The sequence below is a fragment of the Syngnathus acus genome, chromosome 13, assembly GCF_901709675.1.
Source record: "Syngnathus acus chromosome 13, fSynAcu1.2, whole genome shotgun sequence".
NCBI classification, from domain to species: Eukaryota; Metazoa; Chordata; class Actinopteri; order Syngnathiformes; family Syngnathidae; genus Syngnathus; species Syngnathus acus.
In genome coordinates, this window is record NC_051098.1 from 9,773,034 (window position 1) to 9,789,236 (window position 16,203).

At 39.9% G+C, this 16,203-nt stretch overlaps 2 protein-coding genes across 3 annotated transcripts in view; one reads left to right on the forward strand and one right to left on the reverse strand.

Moving 5' to 3' along the window:
- LOC119132563 (endothelin-converting enzyme-like 1) overlaps positions 1 to 1,377 on the forward strand; it is a 33,103-nt gene extending 31,726 nt beyond the window's left edge. For both annotated transcript variants that reach the window (XM_037267948.1, XM_037267949.1), the window contains exon 18: positions 74 to 1,377. In XM_037267948.1, coding sequence (XP_037123843.1) covers positions 74 to 173 — 100 coding nt within the window. In that variant the 3' untranslated portion in view covers positions 174 to 1,377. The remainder of the gene's footprint in view (positions 1 to 73) is intronic.
- Positions 1,378 to 11,629: 10,252 nt separating this feature from the next.
- tekt1 (tektin 1) lies at positions 11,630 to 15,437 on the reverse strand. Its single transcript, XM_037268472.1, has 8 exons — positions 15,226 to 15,437; positions 14,185 to 14,351; positions 13,949 to 14,114; positions 13,548 to 13,670; positions 13,328 to 13,474; positions 12,519 to 12,744; positions 12,154 to 12,350; positions 11,630 to 12,066 (listed from the first exon to the last, which is right to left on the reverse strand). The coding sequence occupies exons 1-8, from the start codon at positions 15,291 to 15,293 to the stop codon at positions 11,907 to 11,909; spliced, it is 1,254 nt and encodes a 417-aa protein (XP_037124367.1). The 5' UTR covers positions 15,294 to 15,437; the 3' UTR covers positions 11,630 to 11,906.
- Between the last annotated feature and the right edge of the window lie 766 nt (positions 15,438 to 16,203).

The window sequence follows — 16,203 nt, forward strand, 5'->3', positions numbered from 1 at the left end:
TTCACTAATATGTTGAGAAAGTGCACATCTTAATTCAATGCACTGATACATTTTGTAATTTCTCACCTTTCAGAGTGATTGGCAGCGTTTCCCAGTTCAATGAGTTTTCTCGCGTTTTCCATTGTCCGAAGGGTACTCCCATGAACCCTGATGACAAATGCTCTGTATGGTGACCTCACTGAAAATGAACTTAAAGATCCCCGCCAACACACGACACACACACACGCCTCATCACTACTAATTCATCACAAGCAATCAGACCGCATTCATCCGACATGAGGACAAAAGTCTTTTCACGTTCATCAGTGCAAACATATTGAATTAGCCATGCTCAGTCATCAGCCGAAGAAAGCATTGTCTATTAACCAAGCAATCAATCATGCATAAATCACATAAACACATATCATTCACCATATATATTTTTTTATATTTTAGATTACTATTAGTATTTTTTTTGCAAATCATCTATTTTTGTATTGTAGCAAAAATAAGTCCATAATGTATTTCAGTTCAGTTATGTTTTACTTGAGAAACACAATACTCAGTAACTTATCCTCTGGTGCATCAACTAGAACATTCTCGGAAAATTACATGAGGTAGAAGAGTGATTTCAGTGCAGACTGGAATATTTTTTTTTCTCAACTGCAATGACAGCATTGTTTCGCATTGCTAAATGTTGCTTCTCTCCGCTCCGTACTGTATACAAGTTGGCTCTTGCTCATGTGGTTGAGAGCGCAAAGCTCATTGTCATGACTGTTGTATCGTTTGCCTGCATTGTTCTCTTGTCAGAGTATTTGTACCTTTTCAAGCGGCGTCAAGTGTTTTTTTTTGTAACAGGTGGATTCATTATTGACCTTTTTTCTCAGGAAATGTAGCACCAAAACTCACTCACCTGGTACAACACTCACCTCATTGCCCAAATTAACGAGCTGGTATTTGTAAACAAACAAGCAAACAAAAATAATTCCTCATTGGACTTTTTCCTTGGATTTATCAGACAAGCTCATGTAATCATGAAACCCAGTAAACCCAGCAAAGCAGTGCATTCGATTCCTCTAAAATCACGGTCAAACCTCAAATAACAGAATACAACACCCGAATGTGTGTGCATTCAATACACTAAAACAACAAATCTCTGGTGGAAATGCCATTTCTACTGTGTTATTTTAAAGAAAATGCTTTTGTATACCAGATGTGAGTCAGGTGTTATCATTGTGAACTTTTAACAGAAAGAGCATGTTCCCTCCCTTTGACACTTAACATCACAAAGCTCAAACAGGTGTACTGTACATGACAGCTACTAGTTCAAATGTGATTGCTATCACTTCCCCTCTATGGTTGCTGTTCAATGTTTGAATAAATTCAAACAACTCTTGTCGTGTGTGTGGCATTTGGTCATTATCAGTGTGTGTGTGCATGCGTGTGTTTTGTGTAAATTTGTCAAATGTTCTAAGGAAACAAAACTACCAAGGAAGAAAGTTCTCCACTTCGCACTAATGTTAAAATGGGATAATCAGTATTCTAAACTGCCCAAATTCGAAAAGTGGTAGCCAACGGCCTTGTTAAAATCAACAGAAGGCTTGCGTCACCGAGTCCAACTAGGTAAGTGTGGTCAACAAGGAAGAGTTGGTGTTTCCCTAGGTGGCAAAGCCTGTTCCAGGAGGTGCTGACCACCCATGAAAGTTGCAGAACGGGCCACACGGATCCATGCCATTCAGTGCAGGAAGGTGCCAAGTCCAACTGAGATGACCAACAAAATGCGATGGCTGTGAGTGGGGTGAAAGAAGTAATGATGGGCAAATGAAGCTTCAAGATGATTCGTGAACCTGTTGTTGTGTTTACTTAGACCTCTAGATGGCACGCTCTGTTCACCGAAGAGCTGAAAGTCCACTGACTTGCCATTTCTTAAAACCATCACTTTAAACCAACATTGCCATGTAGAGGAGGCAAAGAATACAACTGGTTCATGAAGCTTCATTTTCCCATCACTAGAAATAAGCGCCCTTTCTCCTATAGGTGAGGTCCCAAGTCAAAAACTTTGACTAAAGCGCTTCATGGAAAAAGTCTCGCCCAGATGACATCGTGCTGATCAACCATCAAACGCCTCATCTGTTTCACAGAATTTCACGCTTGTCATTGGCAGGAGATTGAAGAGTGAACAAAGACAAGGCCAACCCGTTATTACAGGACACAATAAACCTCTGAGCTGTGAAATACAAATGTGCAACACAATTCAATTCATTGGGAAACCTTGCTGTGTTAGCAAACAGCTCGAGCTTTGATACTAGGACAAAAAAACTTATGATGATGCACAGTATCTTCTCTGAAAGGTGGTGATGTTGCAGTTTTCTGAATTTATTTTTGTGATCAGCGAATGATCAAGGAAGAAAAATGTAATGGAAGAATTGTAACCATAAAACAACAGTGTGATATTTTGGTAACTTGACAATCACATATGATAGCCTTCTTACATCTTTCTTTGGAAATGCAATAAGTATAATCTCTTCTTTGTCCTGATAGCCACTATGAAACTGTCCGCTATACTCTGCAAAACTTCAAGATAGCAAGGTGCTCAGTGGGTTGATTTATTAAGTTTCTGAGTGTAATCTATGTTTGTCCTCTGCTCTGGTCTTTGGGAGGGGATTCCACTCCCCCCTCTCTCAAGTCAAGGTATAATAAAGACAAGTTTGACAAGGGAGAGCGATTCTTGGCTGAATGGACTATTTTTGTTTTTTTTTCTCTCTTTCAGTATTCAGATTTTAAAAAATTCTAAAAGGCGTTGGGATCTTATATTCAATTTCTTTATCCCCCACAGACAAAACTACATCCCCACAACACAGCTGGTGAAGGCGATGCTTGAATATTATCCATAAATGTCTGAGATAAATGCTGTTGATAAAGTGCAACCAGGAGGTGATCAAATTGCTTCTTTTCCTGAAATAAAGACGAGAAATACTGCCAGCTTTTCTTCTTAAAACATGGCAGCATGAATCTCAGAATATGGGAACTGGGTTCATATGGGAACATTACTTCAGTGTTTTAACACATGTAATCAAAAGCTATTATTTTGTGTCAATATTTAATTCCCTCCTGGTTGCTGCTGCAGCTCAGCTTGTTCAACTTCAGAAATCTTGCAAAATCTCTTAACTGTTTGTAGACATTTCCAGTTTAATATATCTGACATGTCTTGAGCATTTAATCACAAAGTTAAATCCAACGCTAAACTGAGGTAGTACAGCAAACTCCCATTTGATTGGTTATTGATTGATTTGCCACATTTACTGTGGGTGCCGTTATTCATCCAGCCAAGATCCGTGCTGCAAGTGTGCTGGAGTGCAATCCCAGCTGAATTTTGGAAAAGAGGCAGAACTAGTTGCATATAAAGAAAAACAACCATTCTTACTCAAATTTCTAGAGCAGAAAGAAGCAACAGTTCCCACATTTGCAACTGCTCTCAATTAATTTTTGAAAACAAACATGTTTACTCTATGTACTTGAGCAATTTAACATTGCAATAACATTGTTTGCCACTAGATGGCAGACATTACTTCAGTACGTACAACTCCACCCCCAAAACTGGCATCATGCCAGGACCAAACGTGGTCAAGAAAAGTGCGTTGTTCCAATAAACACAAAGTTGATTATATGCTCACCAAATTCAAACACAAACCGGTCTGCCTAGTTTGCTTAGTGATATTATTAGTCGTGACACTACAACACAAAAGTACACAAATAACTTTATTCACCAGAAAAGTTGACAGTTCATTTGAACCCTACTGTCCTGAACTGAACCTGTGAATACAATAAAATAGATGCATCATTTTTTGTCGCTTTGTAAAACTGTCATCGCAACATGCAACGAAGCGGCTCGAGGAATGGCATTCATTTCAGAGGCAGCAACCATAGCACTCCACTAGGGGTGTAAATCGCGAGTTTTGTAACGATACGATATATCGATACAAAGAATCACGATACGATATTTGCCGATATCTTAAAGCCTGCTGTGATTCATTCACGATACATCACGATATAGTGCTCTACGATCGATATAGATGTGTATCGATGAATCGTTACACCCCTAATTTCAAACTACTTTTAGGGTTTCTAAGAATAGGGTTTCTAACTAGGCTTTCAAAACTAGGGTTAGGGTTTCCGACCAGGGTTTCCAAGGAGTTTTGCCATTGCTAATTAGGGTTTCAAACTAGGGTTAGGGTTTCCGACTAGGGTTTTAAACCAAGGTTAGGGTTTCAAACTAGGTTTTAAAGCTAGGGTTAGGGTTTCCAACGAGGGTTTCAAACTACTTTTAGGGTTTCTAAGATTAGGGTTTCTAACTAGGCTTTCAAAACTCGGGTTAGGGTTTCCGACTAGGGTTTCCAAGGAGTTTTGCCATCGCTAATTAGGGTTTCAAACTAGGCTCAGGGTTTCCGACTAGGGTTTTAAACCAAGGTTAGGGTCTCAAACTAGGTTTTAAAGCTAGGGTTAGGGTTTCCAACGAGGGTTTCAAACTACTTTTAGGGTTTCTAAGATTGGGGTTTCTAACTAGGCTTTCAAAACTAGGGTTAGGGTTTTCGACTAGGGTTTCCAAAATTAGGGTTAGGGTTAGGATTAGGGTTGGGGTTAGGGTTTCTAACTAGGCTTTCAAAACTAGGGTTAGAGTTAGAGTTAGGGTTAGGGTTAGGGTTAGGGTTAGGGTTACTAACTAGGCTTTCAAAACTAGAGTTAGGGTTAAGGTTTCTAACTAGGCTTTCAAAACGAGGGTTAGGGTTTCCGACTAGGGTTTCCAAGGAGTTTTGCCATCGCTAATTAGGGTTTCAAACTAGGCTCAGGGTTTCCGACTAGGGTTTTAAACCAAGGTTAGCGTTTCAAACTAGGTTTTAAAGCTAGGGTTAGGGTTTCCAACGAGGGTTTCAAACTACTTTTAGGGTTTCTAAGATTAGGGTTTCTAACTAGGCTTTCAAAACTCGGGTTAGGGTTTCCGACTAGGGTTTCCAAGGAGTTTTGCCATCGCTAATTAGGGTTTCAAACTAGGCTCAGGGTTTCCGACTAGGGTTTTAAACCAAGGTTAGGGTCTCAAACTAGGTTTTAAAGCTAGGGTTAGGGTTTCCAACGAGGGTTTCAAACTACTTTTAGGGTTTCTAAGATTGGGGTTTCTAACTAGGCTTTCAAAACTAGGGTTAGGGTTTTCGACTAGGGTTTCCAAAATTAGGGTTAGGGTTAGGATTAGGGTTGGGGTTAGGGTTTCTAACTAGGCTTTCAAAACTAGGGTTAGAGTTAGAGTTAGGGTTAGGGTTAGGGTTAGGGTTAGGGTTAGGGTTACTAACTAGGCTTTCAAAACTAGAGTTAGGGTTAAGGTTTCTAACTAGGCTTTCAAAACGAGGGTTAGGGTTTCCGACTAGGGTTTCCAAGGAGTTTTGCCATCGCTAATTAGGGTTTCAAACTAGGCTCAGGGTTTCCGACTAGGGTTTTAAACCAAGGTTAGCGTTTCAAACTAGGTTTTAAAGCTAGGGTTAGGGTTTCCAACGAGGGTTTCAAACTACTTTTAGGGTTTCTAAGATTAGGGTTTCTAACTAGGCTTTCAAAACTCGGGTTAGGGTTTCCGACTAGGGTTTCCAAGGAGTTTTGCCATCGCTAATTAGGGTTTCAAACTAGGCTCAGGGTTTCCGACTAGGGTTTTAAACCAAGGTTAGGGTCTCAAACTAGGTTTTAAAGCTAGGGTTAGGGTTTCCAACGAGGGTTTCAAACTACTTTTAGGGTTTCTAAGATTGGGGTTTCTAACTAGGCTTTCAAAACTAGGGTTAGGGTTTTCGACTAGGGTTTCCAAAATTAGGGTTAGGATTAGGGTTGGGGTTAGGGTTTCTAACTAGGCTTTCAAAACTAGGGTTAGAGTTAGAGTTAGGGTTAGGGTTAGGGTTAGGGTTAGGGTTACTAACTAGGCTTTCAAAACTAGAGTTAGGGTTAAGGTTTCTAACTAGGCTTTCAAAACGAGGGTTAGGGTTTCCGACTAGGGTTTCCAAGGAGTTTTGCCATCGCTAATTAGGGTTTCAAACTAGGCTCAGGGTTTCCGACTAGGGTTTTAAACCAAGGTTAGCGTTTCAAACTAGGTTTTAAAGCTAGGGTTAGGGTTTCCAACGAGGGTTTCAAACTACTTTTAGGGTTTCTAAGATTAGGGTTTCTAACTAGGCTTTCAAAACTCGGGTTAGGGTTTCCGACTAGGGTTTCCAAGGAGTTTTGCCATCGCTAATTAGGGTTTCAAACTAGGCTCAGGGTTTCCGACTAGGGTTTTAAACCAAGGTTAGGGTCTCAAACTAGGTTTTAAAGCTAGGGTTAGGGTTTCCAACGAGGGTTTCAAACTACTTTTAGGGTTTCTAAGATTGGGGTTTCTAACTAGGCTTTCAAAACTAGGGTTAGGGTTTTCGACTAGGGTTTCCAAAATTAGGGTTAGGGTTAGGATTAGGGTTGGGGTTAGGGTTTCTAACTAGGCTTTCAAAACTAGGGTTAGAGTTAGAGTTAGGGTTAGGGTTAGGGTTAGGGTTAGGGTTACTAACTAGGCTTTCAAAACTAGAGTTAGGGTTAAGGTTTCTAACTAGGCTTTCAAAACGAGGGTTAGGGTTTCCGACTAGGGTTTCCAAGGAGTTTTGCCATCGCTAATTAGGGTTTCAAACTAGGCTCAGGGTTTCCGACTAGGGTTTTAAACCAAGGTTAGCGTTTCAAACTAGGTTTTAAAGCTAGGGTTAGGGTTTCCAACGAGGGTTTCAAACTACTTTTAGGGTTTCTAAGATTAGGGTTTCTAACTAGGCTTTCAAAACTCGGGTTAGGGTTTCCGACTAGGGTTTCCAAGGAGTTTTGCCATCGCTAATTAGGGTTTCAAACTAGGCTCAGGGTTTCCGACTAGGGTTTTAAACCAAGGTTAGGGTCTCAAACTAGGTTTTAAAGCTAGGGTTAGGGTTTCCAACGAGGGTTTCAAACTACTTTTAGGGTTTCTAAGATTGGGGTTTCTAACTAGGCTTTCAAAACTAGGGTTAGGGTTTTCGACTAGGGTTTCCAAAGTTAGGGTTAGGGTTAGGATTAGGGTTGGGGTTAGGGTTTCTAACTAGGCTTTCAAAACTAGGGTTAGGGTTAGAGTTAGAGTTAGGGTTAGGGTTAGGGTTAGGGTTAGGGTTAGGGTTAGAGTTAGGGTTAGGGTTACTAACTAGGCTTTCAAAACTAGAGTTAGGGTTAGGGTTTCTAACTAGGCTTTCAAAACTAGGGTTAGGGTTTCCGACTAGGGTTTCCAAGGAGTTTTGCCATCGCTAATTAGGGTTTCAAACTAGGCTCAGGGTTTCCGACTAGGGTTTTAAACCAAGGTTAGGGTTTCAAACTAGGTTTTAAAGCTAGGGTTAGGGTTTCCAACGAGGGTTTCAAACTACTTTTAGGGTTTCTAAGATTAGGGTTTCTAACTAGGCTTTCAAAACGAGGGTTAGGGCTTCCGACCAGGGTTTCCAAGGAGTTTTGCCATTGCTATTTAGGGTTTCAAACTAGGGTTAGGGTTTCCGACTAGGGTTTTAAACAAAGGTTAGGGTTACAAACTTGGTTTTAATGCTAGGGTTAGGGTTTCCAACGAGGGTTTCAAACTACTTTTAGGGTTTCTAAGATCAGGGTTTCTATCTAGGCTTTCAAAACTAGGGTTAGGGTTTCCGACCAGGGTTTCCAAGGAGTTTTGCCATCGCTAATTAAAGTTTCAAACAAGGGGTAGGGTTTCCGACTAGGGTTTTAAACCAAGCTTAGGGTTACAAACTAGGTTTTAAAGCTAAGGTTAGGGTTTCCAACGAGGGTTTCAAACTACTTTTAGGGTTTCTAAGATTAGGGTTTCTAACTAGGCTTTCAAAACTAGGGTTAGGGTTTCCGACCAGGGTTTCCAAGGAGTTTTGCCATTGCTAATTAGTAGGGGTGTAAATCGCGGGTTTTGTCACGATACGATATCATATCGATACAAAGGACCACGATACGATTATTGCCGATATCTTAAAGCCTGCTGTGATTCATTCACGATACATCACGATATAGTGCTCCACGATCGATATTTTTATTTTTTAAATAAAAAATATAGAACAATATCCTGATTTATAACAATTCATACGCAAAATCAACAAGGTACTGCAAACTCTTTATTTAGGAAATTACAAGAGTATTGTAGTATACAAAGTGCTTATTTTAACACTGAACTTTATCGAATTCCTATATTTTTTCTCATATAAGTAAAGAAAAATGAATATTCTTTCTTTTTTTGTAATACCATTAACTTTAAAGTGCATTACTGAACTATTTATTTACAATAATTTTAATTGTCCGTTGAGCCATCTTTTCTTTGGAATCCAAAGTGCTTCCAAACGAATGACTTGAAGCCCAAAGGGGAGCGAATTTCCTCGTCTTCTTAGACACTAGCCATAGCACCAGCCCAGGAGCCGCGTAGTTGTCGGCTCTCCTTTCACTTGCCTGCTCTGCTCACAACACAGCACGCCGCGTACTGCTCCCGGAAAGAGGAAGCAAGCAACAATGAACTGGATTTCAAAATAAAGTCGCGTCTAATGTCCGAGGTCAAACACGGCGATATAAATCGATGTTTACGTTTAGCATCGATGCCAATAAATCGTAGAGCATTATATCGATTAATCGATGTGTATCGATGAATCGTTACACCCCTACACTCCACCCATCACCGAATAGCTTTTAAGGGGCATCAGAATATCTTTGGCAAGAATAAACAAGACCCATGTAAATAAACAAAACATAGCATGGGCATGACCCAACCTTTAGCCCCATTGACAAAAAATTGCAAGGGCATTTACTTTAGAGATGCATCAAGCAGGTACAGTGGAGATCAACCAGCATGATTTCCGTCTGCAAATTCTCAGACCCTCTCATGTCAATGATCATTTCTCAAGGGGTATGTGGTGTGAAGACAAACAAATAAATGTCACACATTCGTGTTGAGTCACTCACACAGATGAGTGATGGGCTGCCCAGCCACTTTTTACGACTGTCTGGTGCACTTCATTTTCCTGTTTGACATATACTGCTCACAAAAGTTAATACTAAGCTTTCAGGTGAAATGATGAACTTAAAGTGCACTATGTGTGCAGTGACCTTGTCAAAAGTTTTGAACTCCTGGATGGATGTCCAACTGGTAACATTTCAGAGGTTTTTGCATTGCACATTAACATAGAGCTGAAGGGCAAAAGACACAGTTGTGGTTTGATCCGTGAATTTTTTTTAATAGATTTGCAAGATTGTCAACGTCTAAAACATAATAGTCACAAAGGCAGCTGGTAATAACAGACTCATGCTTTAATGCATACGTTACAACCTATACTTACATTATAATGTGGCAATGTCACTGCACCAAAATAATGAAAATATATATTCTACTCATGTTGACGTGTTGTTACTCACAGATATTGGTATCCGTTTGGACCTCACTGATTTTACAACAAAAACTAGTACAGTTTCGTTGCTGAGATTATATTGCTTTTGTTGGGCAACAGTGGCCCCTGTTGGTTCATATATCAACTTGAGCGTATGCTTGTGGAAATCAAGGTAAGATATGAAACCCTACTTTGAAACCGTAACCCTAGCTTTAAACCCTACTTTGAAACCCTAACCCTAGCTATAAACTCTACTTTGAAACCCTAAGCCTAGTATGAAACCCTACTTTGAAGCCCTGACCCTAGCTTTAAACCCTACTTTGAAACCCTAACTCTAGTATGAAACACTAGTTTGAAACCCTGACCCTAGCTTTAAACCCTACTTTGAAACCCTAACCCTAGCTTTAAACCCTAGTTTTAAACCCTAACTCTAGTATGAACCCTACTTTGAAACCATAACCCAAGCTTTAAACCCTACTTTGAAACCGTAACCCTAGTATGAAACCCTACATTGAAACCCTAACCCTCATTTGAAACCCTAACCTGAGCTTTAAACCCTACTTTGACACCCTAACTCTAGTATGAAACCCTACTTTGAAACCCTAACCCTAGCTTTAAACCCTAGTTTGAAACCCTAACTCTAGTATGAACCCTCCTTTGAAACGTAAACCTAAACCCTACTTTGAAACCGTAACCCTAGCTTTAAACTCTACTTTGAAACCCTAACCCTAGTATGAAACCCTACTTTGAAGCTCTGACCCTACTTTAAACCCTACTTTGAAACCCTAACTAGTATGAAACCCTAGTTTGAAACCCTGACCCTAGCTTTAAACCCTACTTTGAAACCCTAACTATAGTATAAAACCCTACTTTGAAACCCTAACCCTAGCCTTAAACCCTAGTTTGAAACCCTAACTCTAGTATGAACCCTACTTTAAAACCATAACCGAAGCTTTAAACCCTACTTTGAAACCGTAACCCTAGTATGAAACCCTACTTTGAAACCCTAACCCTCATTTGAAACCCTAACCCGAGCTTTAAACCCTACTTTGAAACCCTAACTCTAGTATGAAACCCTCCTTTGAAACCCTAACCTTAGCTTTAAACCCTAGTATGAAACCCTAACTCTAGTATAAACCCTCCTTTGAAACGTAAACCTAAACCCTACTTTGAAACCGTAACCCTAGCTTTAAACTCTACTTTGAAACCCTAACCCTAGTATGAAACCCTACTTTGAAGCCCTGACCCTACTTTAAACCCTACTTTGAAACCCTAACTGTAGTATGAAACCCTAGTTTGAAACCCTGACCCTAGCTTTAAACCCTACTTTGAAACCCTAACTATAGTATAAAACCCTACTTTGAAACCCTAACCCTAGCCTTAAACCCTAGTTTGAAACCCTAACTCTAGTATGAACCCTACTTTAAAACCATAACCCAAGCTTTAAACCCTACTTTGAAACCGTAACCCTAGTATGAAACCCTACTTTGAAACCCTAACCCTCATTTGAAACCCTAACCCGAGCTTTAAACCCTAGTTTGAAACCCTAACTCTAGTATGAACCCTCCTTTGAAACGTAAACCTAACTTTAAACCCTACTTTGAAACCGTAACCCTAGCTTTAAACCCTACTTTGAAACCCTAACCCTAGCTTTAAACCCTACTTTGAAACCCTAAACCTAGTCTGAAACCCTACTTTGAAGCCCTAACCCTAGCTTTAAACCCTTCTTTGAAACCCTAACTCTAGTATGAAACCCCACTTTCATAATGGCCCTCCAAAAGAAGCTATGACTACAATGCGGCCCGCGAGAAAAATGAGTTGGACACCCCTGCTCTACATCATCAACAAAGCTTTTGGAAAACGCTTGAAAACTATTTGCACCCTCTCAACACGTGGGCGTTGTTTTATTATGTGGTGTTTGAAATTGCACTGTAAAATACATTTTTAAAATCACCTCAACAAATACTTCTATCATTTTGTAGGTTTGACTGACCTGCCAATTTATTAAATAATACCACATTTTAAAAGTAATACTGAAGGATGTTGTAAGACAGAAAAAAAAAAAGCAATATGCCCAGAGAACAGAGGAAAAGGCCTCTTCACCACAACTGCCCCCACAAACATGCAGATTGTCACTCTGCATACAGCTGCATGCACCAAAACAAGAATATCGTGTTTATGAACCTGATTGGCCATGTCGCCCACGTCTATCCTTTAAAATACACTGAAAATAGTCTTCAAATTCCTTATGAAATAAATAAACATTTAGAAATGGGATTTCAGCTGTCTTCATAAAATGCAACTTCCAAATCGGTGGTGAGCACTATTAATTGGTTTAACTGTGTTTTAAGTCTTACATGTTAACAAAAGTAATAAACATTTTAATTGGTCCATTCCTGTAAAATGGGACCGGAATAGTATCACACAAACGTAACAGATATATATTGATAACTTTACTCTCAGAAAAAAGGTTTTGATAACTAGATTTGAACAAAATGAAGCATGTCAGAAGTTGTGTATGACAAAAGGCTTTCTGAGCTGGCTGCAGATGAACTCATCAACATAGAGGAGTCTGGCCTTCAGCTCAATGTTCTGCTGGAGCTCCAGCTGGCAGCGGACCAGCGCCCTCTCCTGCTCTTCTGACTGCTCCACCGTCTCATGCAACCTGACAACGGATGGAAGTAGGAAGGAACAAATTGGCAATTAGAGCAGGAGCATAATGTCCATCTACAGCCAGACAAAGTGGACGTACTTTTCGATTTGACAGTTTAGTTGTCCGACTTCGGCAAGGAGCTGTGATTGTGCTGGATCATGACATAGCTCTTTTGGGGGCCTGTCCTGACGCAAATCCAGCCTCGCCTTCGCCAAACTTAGAAAATGCTCATTCTGTGTGACCGCTACCAGTAGATCAGCTCGGTTTCTCTGCTGGAAGGCGAACTCTGAAACAACCTAGCATGGAACAACATGCCAGTCAAGACAAACTGAGCACTTTGGAGTTTTATTTTCTTTATCATGTACCAGGTTATAAATACTAGCTATTAGTTGAAACTTTTTGTAAGTCCTATAAATCACTTGTTCATCACTTAGTATGTGAAAATAAACAAAATGGAGCCCTGCCTTGGTGAGTTGGTCTTCCATCTGGCTTTTGACAGTCTTGAGCTGTTTGACACTAAATTGAAAGGCTGCTGATGTTGCCACAAACTGCTTTTGCATATCACTGGAAGTCTGCGCCAGTAGAGACTCCACCAGGGCCCTCAGGGACACCGAGTTTTTCTTCTGCTGCTCTGCTTTAGCGATGTAAAAATCAGAGTTGTTCCCCCACTGTACAGGTGTCACAGAGGAACTGAAAGAGGATGACATTTTATTTCAATCTTGTCAAGGATATATGAATATATACATAAATGTTAGTAAAGTGTATTGAGTGGTTGAACCCTGGTAAAAAACTGCTCTCTTGTCGTATGGCCACTACATGGAGTCCCTCAGGGGTTAGTCCTTGGGCCCCTTTTGTTCAGCTTGGATTTGTTAACCCTATATCAAATGCTTCATTCAGAATGGCAAAGTTGGCCATTGTGGCTTTGCAGATGAAATGTTGCTGTAATTGTCAGTTTCCTCAAATGACAGCAGCGACGATGTGTATATATGACTTCTTTATCTTGTGATACACAATAGCGCTAACTTTCCGACCATAACAATAACCAGCTCAGAAAATGGAGTGATTGTTCAAAGACCCGGGATCTGCTTTTGCCCAATGTCTGGCATGGGATTATAAAAATTAAAACAAATTATTTTAACCTAAATTTGGCTGCGTTGCAATAATAGCACGTCAATTGGTGCATCAAAAAAAAAAGGATGCTTGCACTTCGGACAAAATAAGGTGATGATAAGCGCCATATCGAATAGTAATTTAAAAGAATATGTCCATTCACCTGGAGGAAACCGTCTTGACTTTTAAACTTTGCTGTGTGTTGATGAGGGAATGTGGGGTCATTGAGGCACAGGAGGTATCTACATTCTGCGCCACATATTTCCCCTTAAGATCCTGTTCAAGTTGGAATTTTGCCGACTGGTTCAATCTGCAATACAGACGGGATTCTTTCATGAATTAAAATGGACTGACTGTATATTATCTTTGATGTGGCCACTTACCGTATTTGCTCAACGATCTGCTTCACGACACGCTGCATAAGGGCCTTAATTCCCTTGCTGAGGTCAGCCTCCTTGAGCAGCTCTGTGTATACTTCATCACACAACTTTTCATGGGATTTATTTCTGCACTCCACAGTTCAAACAGGGCTCTTACTACCTAATATATTTTACAGCCTTCACTCTTGACATGTAGGCTATCATTCTTTAACAGTGACTGACTGGTTATGACTATTTTTTGATTATTTTATTATGTCTACAAATGTTGCGGAAAAAAAGGAGAAATATATTAAGATCTCAACGTCATTGTCATTTAATGATATTAAATAATGACTCTACCAGGGTTTTTTTTTCCTGAAATTGACCTTTTTAAATGTGAATGATGTACATTTCATTTGACTTACCTCTCATCTATACATTGCATAGTGACTTTGATAGGCTCCTTGCAAGACTCGATGGCTTTCATCACTCTGCTTTGCAGTGCAATAAGTTGATCCGTCTCCAAAACGTTCTCCTCCAACTTCAGCTCCAGCTCCTTCTTCACAAACTGAATGTCTCGGACGCGATGATCTGTGCAGCACCAAGCAACACCCCATGAAAGAATCTTTCCATGTAAATACTGTTGTACCATACTGCTTACTCAGCCTCTCGCTGTCATCATCTTCCAGGCGCTTGCAAGATTTGTTGCAGTCCTCGATCAGTCTCATGCATTCACCTCGGAAGAGCTTGGAGTGGTTACGTATGACATTAATACCCTCCAGAGTTGATCCACCGATCAGATGGACATTCTTTCCCCGCGTAGACATCCTTCAACAAAGAATGAGGAACCACACGTCATGGCCTTTACATGAAATTCAAAACTTAGTCAGAAAATAACTAATTTCATATGACTAGAACCTGCATCATTTTGGGATTGTTCCATCTAGTCTTCCAACCTGTTCAATTATTATTTATTGTATCAAACGCTGCACTAAAATTTCAATTAGACTCGAACAACACCTTTCCTGAGTCCGTGTTCAATTTGATATAATTTAGTTATTTTAATAAGAGCTGATTCTGTATTGATGTAATGAACCAGACGGACAATTGATAAGGTTATAAACCTTATTGAAGTTTGTTTCAAAAGCACTTTCACATCAATTTTTTAAGAAGGGGATTTGGGAAGGGAAGTGAATTTTCTTTTTTTCTTTTTTTTTTTTTTTGGAAGTGGCTTGAAGGCAGCTACTTTCAGACGCTTAGAATTTATCTGACTGAAGTGAAACACACGCACGCACGCACGCACGCACACACACACGTTTACATAGGTGAAACATATTTTAATGCACAACATTCAGCATTTTTTAGTCTACTTCTACACAACCGTGCCATTGGACGTATTCGTCAAGACATCCTGGAAAGAGGATGGACTGATGCGCATCTTTTCAAATAACGTTCGTGTATGTAAATAATCCCGTTTTGGGCGTTTCTTCACACACCACGAATAATTATTTAAGCAAATTATAAATCAATGGCGATTTTACTTAAAAACAGCTGGCTTTTTGGACGTTGGAGGTTACTTGAACGCAAAGTTTATCAATTGAAAAGTCAACTTTGCAATTTGCTTGGTCGCCTTTTAAGACATAACAATTAAAACTCTTAATTAAAGGTGATATTGCAAAAACAAATACGTCTTTCGCCATACCTTTTTGTCTCGTAGCTGCAGGAAAACAAATGACATATGCCTCTTGCTAAAGCCGCTGAAATAAACATGTGGTCGCTATGGCAACAACTAACAAACTTCGATAGCGTCCGCTAGTGTTGGCTCGTGAGTGAACGATTCGTTCAAAGGAACGAATTACTTCAGTGAACGACAGTGAATGAATCACTGTCCTAACGTTCATATGACTTCAACCAGTAGGTGTCGGTAATGCGCATTGAAGCTAGTGCCACCTCGCCGTAAAACAAAACGAAGAAGAAAATGACGTAACTTCCTGTTGACGAACAAGTCGTGAATTGCATTTCCCGTTCACGAACTGAACGGATCTGTGAATGAACTAGTCAGTGAGTGAGTGATTTGCATTTCCAGTTCATTGAGAGAACGGATCAGTGAGGGAACGAATCCTGACTTTCCCGTTCGCGAACGAGTTAATGGGTGAACTGTCTTCCTTCCCGTGCATCAATAGATCAGTCAGTGAACGTGTTGCGTCTCCCTCCTGGCGTGAACTATGTAAACCAGAATATCGATTTACGATTTGCCAAGGAAAGAAAGAACCACTCACTGAAACACCACTTCTTTTATGCGCGTTTTCTCCAAGCTAACGGCTAACTGTAGTGCATGAAGGGATGCGCCGTTATGCAACAACGGAGAGCTTATGCTTCTCTTTGGGTAATCTTGATTTTATAACACTTATAGTAGTTTTCAAATAACGTGTATGCATACATACGCCTACATATTGTTATCCAATATATCTACTGCAATTTCACATTAGATTGCTGGTTTGAAATGTACTTTTATTATTATTATTTTAATAAACATTAAAACCTGTTGAAACTTGATCTTGTTCCTTGTTTTTATTTTTTGGGCATGGAAACAAAAATCTGACATTTGGGTAACTGCTTTATATGACAATATGTATATATGTTTTACGTTGTGTAATATGTGTTGGTGTCCCCCAAAATA

Excerpts from the sequence above, each read along its gene's own strand:
- tekt1 (XM_037268472.1), bottom strand. The coding sequence starts at position 15,293 with ATGTTTATTTCAGCGGCTTTAGCAAGAGGCATATGTCATTTGTTTTCC. Across the intron at positions 12,745-13,327 it reads GTCAAGACGGTTTCCTCCAG|TTCCTCTGTGACACCTGTAC; the intron begins GTGAATGGACAT and ends ATCCTCTTTCAG. Across the intron at positions 12,067-12,153 it reads CTAAACTGTCAAATCGAAAA|GTTGCATGAGACGGTGGAGC; the intron begins GTACGTCCACTT and ends ATCCGTTGTCAG.